Source organism: Triturus cristatus, chromosome 10 (assembly GCF_964204655.1).
Source record: "Triturus cristatus chromosome 10, aTriCri1.1, whole genome shotgun sequence".
Lineage (NCBI taxonomy): Eukaryota > Metazoa > Chordata > Amphibia > Caudata > Salamandridae > Triturus > Triturus cristatus.
In genome coordinates this window covers 965,605,846-965,621,015 of record NC_140593.1, presented here as the reverse complement: position 1 = coordinate 965,621,015, position 15,170 = coordinate 965,605,846, and the positions used below count along the sequence as shown (strand labels likewise).

General features: G+C 50.1%; 1 protein-coding gene across 2 annotated transcripts in view; it reads left to right on the top strand.

The window, feature by feature from the left end:
- The window catches only part of LOC146796336 (solute carrier family 22 member 13-like), a 492,717-nt gene that overhangs the window by 330,987 nt on the left and 146,560 nt on the right, over window positions 1-15,170 (top strand). For both annotated transcript variants that reach the window (XM_085628861.1, XM_085628860.1), the window contains exons 5-6: window positions 3,319-3,439; window positions 12,687-12,781. In XM_085628861.1, coding sequence (XP_085484987.1) covers window positions 3,319-3,439; window positions 12,687-12,781 — 216 coding nt within the window. The remainder of the gene's footprint in view (window positions 1-3,318; window positions 3,440-12,686; window positions 12,782-15,170) is intronic.

Here is a 15,170-nt window from a genome sequence, read left to right as displayed (position 1 = left end):
GGAAGACATGGAGGAAGACGACAGTGTGCCAAAGGGATGCAGCGCCATCCCACAGCAACAAGGAGAGAAGGAAAAGGGTCAAGCCTCGTCCACCCCAGCGAGGACTGCGCTGTCGCCGCATCAAGTGGAGCGAACCCTCGAGAGAGCGAACGGACTCAGCGCAGATGTACCCCGGACGCGGAAGGTACACAGCAGCGCCTACAGGAGAGGAACCCACTGAAGAGGATGGGCGCAGCAAGTATCCAACACTGATGGGTAAGGATGCAGAAGCACACCCAGTGGCGCCATGAAGCCACCACAACATCGGTACAAGGAGCAATGCTACACTGAAGATGTACCACGACGGTACGAAGAGTAGCACGCACCAGCGCCTGACAAGGCAGAAAACACAGGTAGTCACACGACGTGGCGCACCTCGTGAACACAGGTAGTCACACGACGTGACGCACCTCGTGAAGCCGACCAGCCAAATGGTCGCACCACAAAGGCCAAATGGTCGCACCACAAAGGCCAAGCCGACCAGCCAAATGGTCGCACCACAAAGGCCAAGCCGACCAGCCAAATGGTCGCACCACAGAAGCCAACCCGCCAGGGGTTGCACAAGGAGGTGACCGACGCACGTGTCAGTGAATCTACGAAACAAAGGTCTGACGGAAGGTATCCTGCCAGTGATCGGCAGCGCGGACCGTCAAGTGGTCCAAGAAGCTCCAGAAGAACGAAGAGGACCAAGAGTATGGCCCCCCGAACTTCAACAACCAAAGTAACTGGTGAAAAGGAGAAGATGAAGAGAAGGTCACAACCCTAACTCGGAATGCTGAGGAAGATGGAGAGAGTGCACTCGGACGAGGACAAGACCAGGGGGAACACGTGCAGAGTGTGTGCGCTGCATGGAGAAGCCTGGCCAGACCAAGTGGAGAACAGAAACGGTCTAGAGTAGGTCGTGAAGCGAAGGGAAGAAGATATCGGAGTGGCACGTTTGCCACTACAAGAAAAGAAAGAAGATGACATCGGAGTGGCACGTCTGCCACTAAAAGGAAAAAGGGGAAAGAAAGAGATCTGAGTGGCACGGTTGCCACTGCAAGAAGAAGGAGAAGAAGTCAGAGTGACTCGACACCCTCACGGAGAAAAGAATCGAGGAAAGAGAGAGGAGTGTGGCAAGACTACTCACACCCCGAAGATAAGGAAGGCGACAAGTGCCAGAACATGGAGAGCAAGTCCTGAGAACACCTGTGGCACGGAGAGAACACCATCTGCTTGACGATGCTTTCAGCACACCTGGGATCTGCAGAGGTGAGCAGGCCGGACCATCCACCTTTAGGGTCACGCGGACACTGGACAACGCCAGCCGTGGTGACTCAGGGGCAAAGGCCTCAGGGATACCAGTGAGAGAGAGCATCCCTGCGACGAGAGATGGTCATCAGCCGCCCTTCAGCAAAGGTCCCAGGAGGATGAAGACATCGCGCGCAAAGACAGGAGCCAACAGCTACCCTCCAGGTCTGACTGCGGAATCTGAGGTGAGACTTGTCGTCTCCTCCGCACCCGCACTTATCGGCATGGGAGTAACACGATACAGGACACTCAACCCAGGACAGATCTGATGAAGAGGGCCTCAGGGATATCCCGTGGCAGGGGAACACCTGCGAGAGAGGCATCATGGTGAGAGGGGTGTCTTGCAACCAATCCCTTTTTTTCCCCAAAACAGAATACACGCCACCGATGAAGAAGAGGACAGGACGGAAAGATGAACGGCAACAGCTAGCGGTGAACCACAAGAACTTCAACTGCGTTTGTCGCCATGGAAGTAAAGTGAAGAAAAGACTGTGAGTACCACTTCAAGGCAGAGTCGTCAACGGACTGGATCCATCGAGTACCCATGGCTGATGCCACAGTAAACTGGTGGTCTCCGCGACAGGAAGAACATCGTCTGTGACCCCAAGCAGCGGAGGCGTAAGAGACTCTACAGAAGTTTTGGTCACTGTATTACATATGTATGGGTTTTCTTTCTCCCACAGGTTTAACTTTGACTTTGGGTTTTTGTCATTAAAAATTGGGAGGGATGTAGTGTCCTAGCATGGACACGTTCTAGTGTTCCAATGTGTGTGCAATACACTATACACCCACCCACCACCTACGTCACTGGGTCAGGTGACGAGGATAATAAAAAGGCCGAGCGCACGTGCTCGAGGCCAGTATCCCAATACCCCAACCATGTGTCCGTGTCAGTCCTGTCACTGAGCATGAGGGCCTAGAGCCCAACATAACAGTCTAGGATGGTGTCTGCTGCGATTGTGTAGGTTGTTGCACATTGCACTGATTTTGGAGAGTGGAGCAGATGAATGCTGGGGGTGGGGGGAACTGGGAGCAGGGCATTGCCATTGCCTAGCTGTCACATTAGCAGGGCCTGAATTATGGTTTGAAGTCACAATTGAGGATTAACTTTTTATGATCCTCCGCATAAGTAGTTCAAATCGAGACCACTTCCTAATGGTGCTGATTTGTAGAAGATGACATTTTCCTTTCAGGATAAAGCCTAGCAATTAGGTTTTTACGATGTGGCTAGGAGTAACTCCTGGTGTAATAAGACAGTTCATCGACAGTGAGAAAGGAACAAACTGCTCAAAGTGTTCTCTGGATTTAGGATGTGCTCAAATAAAGAAGGTAAGTGCACAGTGAAAGGGTATTTGTGTGCTGTTGTGATATATGAGAACAGGGCTGGATCATTTGGATAACTGCTTCAAATAAAACTGCTTTAGATGCCTTCTTTAGCTACTGAGATTGGTGCTCCTGTACTCCTTCCTGTACTCCTTCTTAATGCACTCATGCCTTTTATCCAACTCTTAGGCCATCCCCATCACTGATCATCCCTCACTGTTTTGCAGACACCACACATACATCAGGAACATGCCCAGAATAATGTCCTTTGCCCTGTTCGATGCCTTGGATTGAGAGTATCGGAAGGTTCTAAGGGCTGGAGGGGGTGGAAAGAGTGATGCAGTGCAGACATTTAGCACATTCACGTTTTACAAGGATTATTGACTGTGGAGCCAGTCAAGAAGATTAGTTCTTGGCACATACTCCTCACATGCACTCTCAACTTTGGGCTGGATCCATAAACCATAAACACAATTCAAGGGCATGCTAGAGTTATTGACGAGCTCCACAGACTTTCATTGCTCAATAGAATTGTTATCAACAGCCTCAGTTCAAAATGTACATGTCCAGTCACTTATTTTTTTCACTACCAAACTCTTTTGCTTCTAAAGTGCTGATTTTGTAGTTAATTGTTTATTTCCTTGCTTTATTTGTTCTCTCCAATAGGGTTCTTCCGGAGTCGCCTCGCTGGCTGTTAACACAGGGGAAGAGCCAGGATGCTAAAAACCTTCTCCAGAAGGCAGCCAAAACCAACAAGAGAAAAATACCAGAAGAACTGCTTGAACAGGTAGAGAGCACAGGCATGATAACTGTCGATTTGATCTTCCTTGCGTGCATTACGGGTGGTCACACAACTCAACACCACTAATTCATTGAAAATCTGGGGTAGTGCTTCGAAGCCTTCACGAATTCAAACCCATAGAATGCAGAATGCACGGACATCTTTGCAACCTTGGCGCTCAACTCACTTAGCTCTAAGCAAGGATGTTAAACAGGCATTCATTAAAAAAATATATATATATTTTTTGAGAATTATTAACCCTATTAAGGCCTCACATTTATACATTGTGACAGGGATGAGCATATGTCTGGTGCTTTAATACTGCCATCCTTGTGTAAACAATACGGCTGCAGTAATAGTAGTCATGTGACTTAATTTGAGAAAATGTTCTCAGGTTCACCATCTCTTCATTGAGAAAAAAAAAGTAATACCGTCCCTCCTACACTCAGGGTTTGTGTATTGTAATGACTGCGATCTAGTTGTTGTAGCGACATCGAACACACACCCCTACATCCGCAGGTCAGGCGTGGCCTGCGGGGAGCCAATAAAGGGAGGCAGCCCGCTCGTGGGCAGGGCTTCCGACTATAGCACTGAGTGTGGGTGATCTGTACTCTCCCCGGCCCCTATACCCTGTCACCTCAGACCGTGTATACCAGCAGCCCCCCTAGAACTACGGAGAACGGGACACTGGCGACGAGGGTGGGATCCGGTTCCACGCACACCCACCCAACAACGACAAGCTGATAAGGTCGGGGTGGCACCGGGGACTCCCACGACCCAAAGCACTATCGAGAGGAGAGCGGGCCCGAAGGTCACACGGCCTGACCCCAGTGAGCAGTGGAGGGTCCAGAAGGGCAGACGAGGTGCGGGGAAGACGCCACGAAGCGGGAAAGAGCGGAACCGCCGCGCGGAGCACGACCCACACGATAAGGAGCTCTGCGCGCATGCGCAGCAACAAGCGGCCTACCAGTATACACGCGAGCAGCGCGAACAGGAGGACGGGCCAGCACGTGGCAGGGGGAGGCGCGAAAGAAAGGAGGAAGGCGCGCGCGACAGCGAGGACAACCCCAGGGCTGCAAGGAGTCAGCAGGCGGCCCAGAGGGTCCGAAAAGGAGGAGGAAAAAAAAAAAAAACAACAACAAACATTGGCCAACACAAGTCGGTTACAAACAAGCATTGGCCAAAGTAAATCGTCGCTGCCACTCCCCGATTTTGCCCAATCACCCCACAAGCAGGAGACACTACAGCCAAACGCTGAGCACTTCACACCAGGAAGGGGCGAGACGACCCTCATATCGGGCCACGGAGGAGCAGGGAGCCACGTGGGAGAAGCGCAGCAAACTCGACGACACACACAAAGGGAGTCAGGAGGAAAGGACCGGAGCAAGTCAGAGGGAGTCAAGCCATGGCCGACAACGAACCGGCGACCCCTGCCCGCATCCCATACCAGCACGCCGCATCGGGAGTCCTGCCACCTTTTAGCGAGGTTGAAGATCCATCAACCGCGTCCCCCAGGTGGAAACTCTGGCTGGAGCGCCTAGAGAACTACTTCATGGCATCCAGGGAGACGGATGGGGCGATCAAGAGGTCGTTGCTACTCCACTATGCAGGGGATGAAATCTTCAAACTTTTCAAGCACTTACCTAATACTGGCATGGTGAACGACTACGATGCGGCTGTCCGGGCTATCAATGGTTACTTTGACCCGCAGTTGAATCTGGATTTCGAGGTATTTAAACTGGGGCAGGCACGGCAGCGTGAAGGTGAATCCATGGACCGATTCTACGCGCGGGTGAGGGAACTCGCAAGTACATGCACCAACGAAGATCAACCCAAAGCCATACAAAGACAGATCATTCAAGGATGCAGGGATAAGACGCTAAGGGGTTTGATCCTGAGAAAACCAGGCATCTCGCTTGAAGACATACTCGTATTAGCTCGTTCGCACGACCAATCAGCGGTGAGGGCCACCGCCATGGACCAAGCCCTGAACAAACACTCGGGAAAGAGCGACAACATCAAGACGGAAAAAGTGGATGCGGTAAAGACGACGGCAAAGCACAGATACCACAGGGACGCCCGGAAGGAAGGTTCACGGGCAAAATGCGGATACTGCGGATATGAACCACATGCAGCCAAAGAATGCCCCGCACAGGGGAAAACGTGCACGAATTGTGGGATCCCGAACCACTTCGCATCTGTCTGTCGACGGCGCAATCACACCAAAGGACAGAGGAAACCCAAATCATTGCCAAAAGCAGTGCGACAACTATCTCTAGGTGACCCGATGCCCCCGGAAGGAGCCAGGGTGGCCCAAGAAAGATACCTACCAACGGTGGACGAATATTCCGATTCCGAGGACGAAGAAGTACACATTATATCTTTCGCACAGGAGTTGAAACGTAGGAGGAGGCCACAACCGACGTGCACTGTCCAGTTGGGAGGGAATGAGATAAAGGCCATAATCGACACCGGGGCCACAGTGAATGTGATGGGACTGCAGCAATTTAATCAATTACGTCCCAGGCCACAGATAATACCGTCCAGGACAAGGATCTTTGCGTATGGGGCCCATACCCCTCTCCCACTGAAAGGAAAGATGATTGTACCCATCAAAGCTGATGAAGTCGAAGTAACAGCAACAGTCCACATCATCGACAGGGAGGCAGAAACACTACTGAGTAGCCACACGGCAGAGGATCTGAAGCTAATAGCCTTCGCACATCGGGTCCGAACACACCAGGTGGATGAACTACTGGCTCAATTTCCAGAACTCTTCAAGGGCCTGGGGTGCATCAAGTGTGACCCGATGCGATTGCACATCGACAAGACGATCAAGCCAACTGCGTTGAGGCATCGCAGAATCCCGTTTCATTTGAGGCCCGTGGTGGAAAAAGAACTGGAGAACCTGGAAAAACTGGGAGTTATCGAAAAAGTCTCGGGGCCCACCCCCTGGGTATCACCCATGGTGATTGTAGAAAATCCGCGTCAACCTGGAGCAATTCGGCTGTGCATCGACATGAGACTGCCAAATCGTACCATCAAGAGGGAACGCCACCTAACCCCAACGATGGACGATATCATTGCCGATGTAAACGGATCACGGTGGTTTTCGAAGATTGACCTGAACGCCGGCTTCCATCAGCTGCCCCTGGCTGAGGACAGCAGATTCATAACCACATTCAGCACCCACATAGGGCTCCGGCGGTACAAAAGACTTAACTTTGGGATCTCCTCGGCGGCCGAGGTGTTTCAAAATACCATCCGGGAGCTGCTGTCTGGATTGCCGGGAGTCATCAATGTCAGCGATGACATCCTCATTCACTCGGCAACGGCGGCCGAACATCACAAACACCTGCGAGACACCCTTGGGTGATTGAGCGCTCATGGTGCGACGTTACACAAAGACAAGTGCCAGTTCTTTCAGCCAAAGATCGAGTTCTTCGGCTACGTGTTTAGTCAGGAAGGGATTCAGGTGGATCCTCGAAAATCCAAAGCTATCAAGGACGCTCCCGCCCCGACGTCACCCACGGAGGTCAGGAGTTTTCTTGGCATGGCCACCTATTGCGGCCGGTTCATCCCGGGGTTGGCGACGTGGAGCGAGCCGCTTCGCGCCCTGACGAGAACAGACACCCCGTGGAAGTGGGGACCGAAAGAGGAGGAAGCTTTCCAGGGGATTAAGACGGCACTACTGGAAAAGGCCACGCTGGCCTACTTCGACCCCAAGAAGCGGACAGAAGTACTAGTTGACGCGAGCCCCGTAGGGCTGGGTGCGGTACTTACCCAAGAACAAGGGCCAGTGGACGGCACTAAGCTTTGCCAGCAAAGCCCTCACCCCAACCGAGGCAAGGTACGCCCAAATTGAACGTGAGGCGCTCGCCATTAAATGGGCGTGCAGCCATTTCCATCTATACCTACGAGGGCATCCGTTTGTAAAGGTCACCGACCACCAGCCACTGGTGCCCCTATTCAAAAGAACCGCACCCCATCCGCCCCCGCGGATAGAGAGATGGGCGGTCCAGCTGCAACCGTACGAGATGGAAGTGGTGTATCGCCCGGGGGCCAAAAACCCGGCGGATTTTCTATCCCGTCACCCACCGGTCCCAGATCAGACGGGGACAGATGAAGAATGCAATGAGTTTGCTCAGTGGGTTGCCCTCACTGCATGTCCCCAGAACATGACACTGGATGACATCAAAGAGGGGGCTGAGACGGATTCAGTGTACATGAAGACCTTGAAAGCGGTTCAAGAAGGATCAAGGACGGGATACCTACACCAAGCAAACGCATGGGCGCAAGAAGACAGAGAATCACTCACTCAGATGTGGCGCATCCGGCACGAATTAAGTGCCACAGAAGATGGCATACTGCTACGCGGCCCAAGGCCAGTCCGCCCGTCGACCCTGAGGCAGCGAGCGATCCAACTTGCCCACGGGGGACATCAAGGGACCACAAAAATGAAGGCCAGAATCCGAGAGAAAATGTGGTTCTGGAACAGATGGTCGAGGAACATGTCTGAAGCTGCCTGGCCTGCCAGCTCACGGGCGAGCCGGACCGACCCCAACCCATCATCACGGAGGACGCCTGCCTAGTACCCTGGGAAAAAGTTAGCGTGGACTTTGGGAGCTTCCCCGGCGAGGGGCACACTCTAGTGGTGGTAGATGCGTACTCCAAATACCCCGTGGCAGAGAAAGTGAGGTCCACGGCTTTTGGACAGGTGGGGCCCGCCCTTGAGAAGATATTCTCCATGTTTGGTTACCCCAAAGAACTCCGCAGTGACAATGGGCCACCGTTTCAGGGCGCTGAATTTGCCACCTATCTCAGCCAAAGAGGGATTCGGCACAGACGCATCACACCCCAATGGCCTCAAGCCAACGGGGAGGTGGAACATTTTATGCGCACCTTAAACAAGACATTCCGCATAGCCATGGTGGAGCAGGCTGACCCAGAGCAACGACTTCATGAATTCCTGAGGGAATATAGGAGCACGCCACATTGCACCACCCAAAGGAGCCCGTGGAGCCTCATGTTCCAGGGGACCAGGAGGGACCTCCTCCCCAGTAGCCCGGAGTGGACATCGGTGCCCGTCGACCAGGAAGGGACCCAGAAGAGACGCAAACAAAGCAACCGACGAGCCAGTCACCACCGGAGGGCCGCATCCAAGATACCCTCGCTGGGAACGCAGGTGGTCATTAAAAATAGGCGGCCCGGAGGAAAATTTCAAACCCGGTTCGAACCCGGCCTCTGGACTGTCGAGGCCGTAAAGGGGACCATGGTCACCGCCAGGAAGGGAGGGGAAACAGTGACAAGAAATGCTTCCTGGTTCAGAGCAATTCCACCGGTGGATGGTAGAGGGGGCACCGAGGAAGGGCTGCTCCTAGAGGACGCCGCGCTGGAAGATGAAGAGGAGACCACGGTGGAAAATACGACAGTCACACAAGGGGAGGCTGTGGCAGCACCCATGCCCGTGGCAGCCACTGGTAGCCCTCGGTCTTTGACGTCGAGCGAGGGACCCCGCTCGGGGAGGTATGGATTGAGGCCAAATCCCCAGCCCAGCCAAAGACTGAGAGACTTTGCATGCCGGCTGAGACCCAACCACCGACATCAGGGGAGAGCGCAAGTATCCAAAGAATGTGTAAAGTGATTGTTATGCATGTTAAGTTGTTATACATGTTTCAGAGTATTGTTGGGGGAGGAAGAGAAAAGGCCCCGGAGTTTGGTAGGGATGTAATGACTGCGGTCTAGTTGTTGTAGCAACATCGAACACACACCCCTACATCCGCAGGCCATGCGTGGCCTGCGGGGAGCCAATAAAGGGAGGCAGCCCGCTCGGGGGCAGGGCTTCCGACTATAGCACTGAGTGTGGGTGATCTGTACTCTCCCCGGCCCCTATACCCTGTCACCTCAGACCGTGTATACCAGCAGCCCCCCTAGAACTACGGAGAACGGGACATGTATCTTCTGCATCTATGAACAAGTAAATGTCGTAATGGAATAGGAGTCAAGTCAGTGGCTGCATATAGTAGTTAAAGGGTAATCACTAAATATCCTGGCCCTGAGATCATCTCCATCTTATTGCCCTAATCACAGGTTCAAAGGGGAGGTCAGTGCTACTCATGCAGTTCAACTGGCAAGAAATGAGTCAGTTTCATGGCAGGACTGTGGGTGCCCAGTCTCGACAGACATCAAAAAGGAAATTGATGTAGTTGAAAGCAGCTCACAAGAGCAGATGTCTCTTGCATCAAAAGACCCTCAGGAAGTTCAGTGGCTGGCGTTCTTATATTCCGCCCTATAAAGGGTTTAATATAGTGACCTTGTGAAGCCTGATCAGTCAACTATACGTCCTAATAAAATTATTAGTTCTGAAAACCAGGAAAGGCCATGCACAGCTGGTTCAGGTGGCACAGGCGGAGGGTGGATGGCGTGGTCTCTTACTAAACCTTGTAACCAGAGCTCTCATGGGCACTGGAACAGGACACAGGACAAAGAAAGAGGGTACACCCTTTATCCAAAGCTTGGTGCGCACAGTCAAAGGCTATATGCAATGTGCTTTAGGACCCAGGTGGTGGGGTGCTTGGGCCGCGCCCTTTTGCCAAAGCCATTGGCTGTGTGCATTGGATCGAAGTACACATACCGTGTAACCATGGCAACATTGGAGGTCATGAACAGTGCGTTGGAGGTCGTTATGAAAAAGTTGATCATCATAGCTTGCAAATTCAGTCATAAATTTCAGTCATAACTTTGAGGTCCCTTCAACCGAAATTATTAGATTAATTGCTAAATTGCCATGGTTGCCAAAGGGTTCTCACTAGTATATAAAGAGAAGGAAAGGAAGAGACAGTTATGTGAGATCAACTAGTTCATAAGAAAATCCTTTGTTTTATTTTGTAATGTCCCTTTTAACAAGTCTGTTGATTCTTTCCCAAATTGTGCATGGTCCTAAATTTAACTTTAGAAAGTTTTGTGAAGATTGACGAGAGATAATTTTTATTGGGAGACCTCAAAATGTATATTTGCCATTTAAATTCCCAGAAGAGTGTTTCGTGGAAAAGTACCATAAAAAAACAACGGCTGGTCGCCACTACAAACAGTATGCTAGTTTTCTGTGTGGTTTGTAATTGGGTTTGTTTACGTCTAGGGAATTCTGAAATATTGAGCCCTGAAAAATCTGTTGATACTGGACAACCTGATTCATTAAACTTTTAGAAACTGAAACCTAGCATGCAAGGCTTTAAGTGAGATGAAAAAAACTGGGGGTGTTCTCTCAAATGGGCGTGGCCGCTGTAATTAAGGGCGTGGCTTAAAGCACGAAGCTGAAAAACTATGCTTAGCATAGTGAGCCGCTTCTGTCATTACATCCAGATATATATAGCATAACATTCAACATTACACTTACAACAAGCCAGGCCTATTAGATTCTTCAATGGGTGTTAGTTGCATAACATGACTAAGCAACAACTATGGCTTCACTGTAAACAATTTCTAAAATACTTCAGTTCTGAAATTAAGAGACTGTGAAAGACCCGTAACGAGTCCCTTTGAAGTTACATCAAAGGCAGTGAAGTCTGGTACTTCTGCAGAGGTAAGATTTTTTTTTCGTCCTGAGGGTGAGGGCAAAAATGGAGTGCCCGATAGTGACTCGTTTCAGAACCTGCTTTTTAGAACTGCCGGTGCTGAGCACCGGCAAGAGCCGGCCCACTTAAAGCCCTGCCAGCATGCAAATTAGTCTGGAATTGGCTTCTCGAACGAATAGTTTATGGGCTACTGTTAGCTCTCCAGCTATCTCTAAGTCGCTCCCCTATTAAATTAGAAGTTTTTGCTTTGTTGAATTAACATGTGTGTCATAATTGAAAAGCAAGTATTGGAGATGCCAATGTGTGTGCTTTTAGGGCTCATAAGTTGTTGTTATGAGAATAAATGTTGAATTTCCAAAATATATTTAAAACTGATATTTGACTGATTAATCAAACCCCACCTTCATGACAGCCAGTAGCCAAAGTATGAAACACAGATGAGGATTGCTTTCAACATAATAAGGACTGGGCAAATAGCTTTCAGCAAGCCACACCCACTGCATGAGTGCAAGGGTTAGAGAATGAGTGGGCGCCTATGACCCATTCTACCACTACTCATGCACATGCATAATTAATGTTAATGTATATGATGATATCTATTGTTAATGAAGGAGCCTTTGTTTTCTATATACTTATGACTTCTGAAATTGCACCAGCGATAACATCATTAAGCGTTGACTGCAGTGTTGTGATTGGTCAGGGGAGCCTGGGTGCTTACCAATCACAATGCTGCATTGCAGTGTTGTGTTTGATCAGTGGGGCTGCTTCCGGTTTCTCGAGTTTCACAAGGAGAGCAGGAGCTGAGACGCAGGACCTAGCGGAAAGGTTTCATATGCATGACCCCCCCCCCCAAGCGACTCCCCCCACTGTCAGACACTGTGCAGTGGCCTTCACCCCTCCTTAGTAATCCTACATTCCAGCAGGTGTCATGGCGCTTGCACCCAACCATCATATATCGGGGAATATTATCAACGGCCAGCAATAATTATCGCTGGCCGTTAATAGCGATAGAAAAATTATCGCCAGCTATCGCTGAATATTATCACCATGATAACGCTATATTTACAACACATAGCACTATGGCGATAATATTTCAGCGATAGCGGTGTTTTCAATGGAACATCGCTGGTTTTCTACCGATGTTCCATTGAAAACAGCTATAACATTGCTGATAGGACCCTGTGGTCCTATCAGCATAATCCATATCCCATTAAAAGTATGCCTTAGTCAGGAATTTAACAGGTGTTAAATTTCTGAGTTAAGGCTGAGGTAGCGCGATTTTTTTTATCGCTGCACCTCCTTGTTAATATCGCGAAGCTGCCTTCACGATATTAACATGTGTTGTTTTCACAGCCACGCCTCTTTTGCATCTCATTAGCGAGGCGAGGCGAGGCTGTGAAAAAACGGGCTCTACATCAAGGAAACACGCGCTAGCGTGTCCTTGATGATATTGTAATATAATTATCGCCGCTTTTCACCCAAAAACGGACGCTAAAGCGGAGATAATTATATCGCCAGCCCTTGCTAATATGCCCCATCATCTGATTAGACATGTGAATGTTTTCGTGTCGAAGAAAATAAATCGACCATGCCCCATTCTGTCGGCCTACATTTATTTAAGTCAGCTTGCCCATTTTCATTATTTTGGTAGTGAACTCTACAATTTTGCTTTGTTGAAGCTATCTGAAGGAAAGAAAACTGCATCAGGAAACATGCTGGACCTCTTCAGGAAACCACGCCTAAGGAAAATAACGATAATCACATGTTTTTTATGGTAAGCACAACATTTGTATCATAGTGCTAGATTTAAACTGTTTGTACAGAGTCACTTGATGACATCATCCTCCCCACTGCTTGTCACACTTCAGTTTATCAGTGGCCAGGACGAAGACTCCATCACTAGACAAATAATTGCAAGACAGCAAACACGCCGAAAAGACGGCAGTGCTTTTTTCATGACGAAAATACAATGTGCATATATAGCTTTGCTTATAGATTTGATTGTTACTAAAACATTGCATTCACCTTTATTGACCACTGACCTAAATGCCAAACTCTAGTAGATGGATGAGAGATATAAACGTTTGACCAATGTACCAAGAAATATGAGGCATATGCTGAGGTTGAGGCATTCACATAGCTGCATGTTTATATATAAAACGTTCTGGAAATATGAAGGCATTGGCCAGAAATTTGCTTTCACTGACAATACTCTTATGGGGGAGCAAGAATTCAACTTTTTGGGCAATTCATAAGTAATTTCAGTAGAGGTCTAGGAGATCTGTGACAGTTACTTGTTTCCAGGAGTACCCAAGCGTGTAAGTATTTCTGCATTCAGAATTGTAATCAGGCAACTGGTTGAGGTCAGATATTATCGGGTTGGGAAGTTTGGGCTTGCAGTCAGACTCCTTTCGATCTTGGTTTCTTCTGGCCCTCATATCCGTCAAATAGATTGCTTTGATTTTAGTCCCCTGACAAGCAATCTTTGATCCCCCTCATTTCTACCTTTTATAATTTCCCACTACTTCGTAGCTATTGGACCTCATATTTGTCATAACAGGGTCGGCTTAAGGGTAGTGCGACTGGTGCGGCCACACTGGACACTGACCTGTGGAGGGGGCGCTGACCTCAGGGGGGGAGGTGCTGTGTTTAGCAATAACTTATGATTGGAGAGATGAGGGGCACTTTTGCATGGTGGTAGTGACAGAATTCAAGGAGGCAGTCATAGGGTGTGGAGGCGCTAATAATGATTGTCGCACCAGGCGCCACCAGTGCTAAAGCCAGCCCTGTGTCATAATGTCCAGTCTTGTGTCTTTGTTAGAAATGGGATTTTTGTTCGGCTAGGGCATGTGCCAAAGTAGGGTAGAAACCACCACTCTAGTCAGGATAAGGGAGTTACACTCTTAAAATAACCCCTGCTCACCCCCTTGGTAGCTTGGCACGAGCAGTAAGGCCTATATTAGAGGCAGTGTGTAAAGCATTTGCACATAACCAATAGTAATACAATGTAAGCACTACAAAACGACACCACACCAGTTTAGAAAAATATCCAATATTTTTATATACTTAAGACAAGACCAAAAACTATAAATATCCACAATACAGTACTTAAAAATCTTCAGTTATCAAAATGTGCTTGAAAAACAGTTCCTTGATGTCGATAGCTCCATCCGGGCTATCGCGGCGTAGTGAACAAACAAATCCAAACAGTTCTGGCTGACCGCAGCGTTGCGGGCCAACTGCGGTGTTGGGAAGACCCGCAAACAGTACCTTTTAGAAATGTAGGGCATCGGCGACCTCTTGTTGAGCTTCCGAAAGCATGGCCTCCGCAGGCGTCGGTTCCGGAGGTTGGTGCAGGAGTCGTCGGGCCCTTGAAGTCACACGCATTGCAGATTGAACTCCACTCTGGTGAAGTCAGCAGCACTGGTGTTGGCAGGCGTCCAGTGCTGCGGGGCGAAGTGCAGTGGTGCGGCGTGCGGTGCCCTCAGGTCGCGGTGCGAGCAGCGGCTCGGTGACGGCATCAGATGACATCGTCAGTGAAACCAGGGTCGCGGTGCGAAGTGAATGCGGTGCTCGTCGCGGTGCTGGCAGGTCGTGGTGCAAGTAGCGTCGTTGCTGAAGCACTGTCGTCGGCTGACAAACTGGAGTCGATGGCTCTGGCGTCAGTAGGCCAAGGCTGCGGTGCGAGATGAGGGCTGCGCATCGTGTAACTTTACGAGCGGTGCCCTTGAGCCATGGTGCAAGTAGCGGCGTAGATTTCATCATGGGGCGTCATCGTCGGGGATATCCAGGCATCGTCATGAAGCGAGGTGGTGCGGAGTGCGGTGCCCACAGGTCGCGGTGTGAGCAGCGGCTCGGTGGCGGCATCAGCAGGCGTCGTCGGTGAGACCAGGGACGCGGTGCGTGGTGCGGTGTTGCGACGGTGCCCTCTGAGGTGCCTTCAGGACACGGAGTCAGCAGTGGCGTCGTAGACATCGTCGAGTTGCTTTTCTTCTGCTGCAGCACAAAACACACAGTCCCTAGTGTTGAGGGCAGAACAGCTTGAAGTCTTTGCTGTTCCTGAGACTTCGTGAACAGGGGGCAAGCTCTACCTCAAACCCTTAAAGAAACTCACAAAGTAGATTGCAGAAAGTTCAGTCCAGTCCTTCCACTGCCCCAGACAG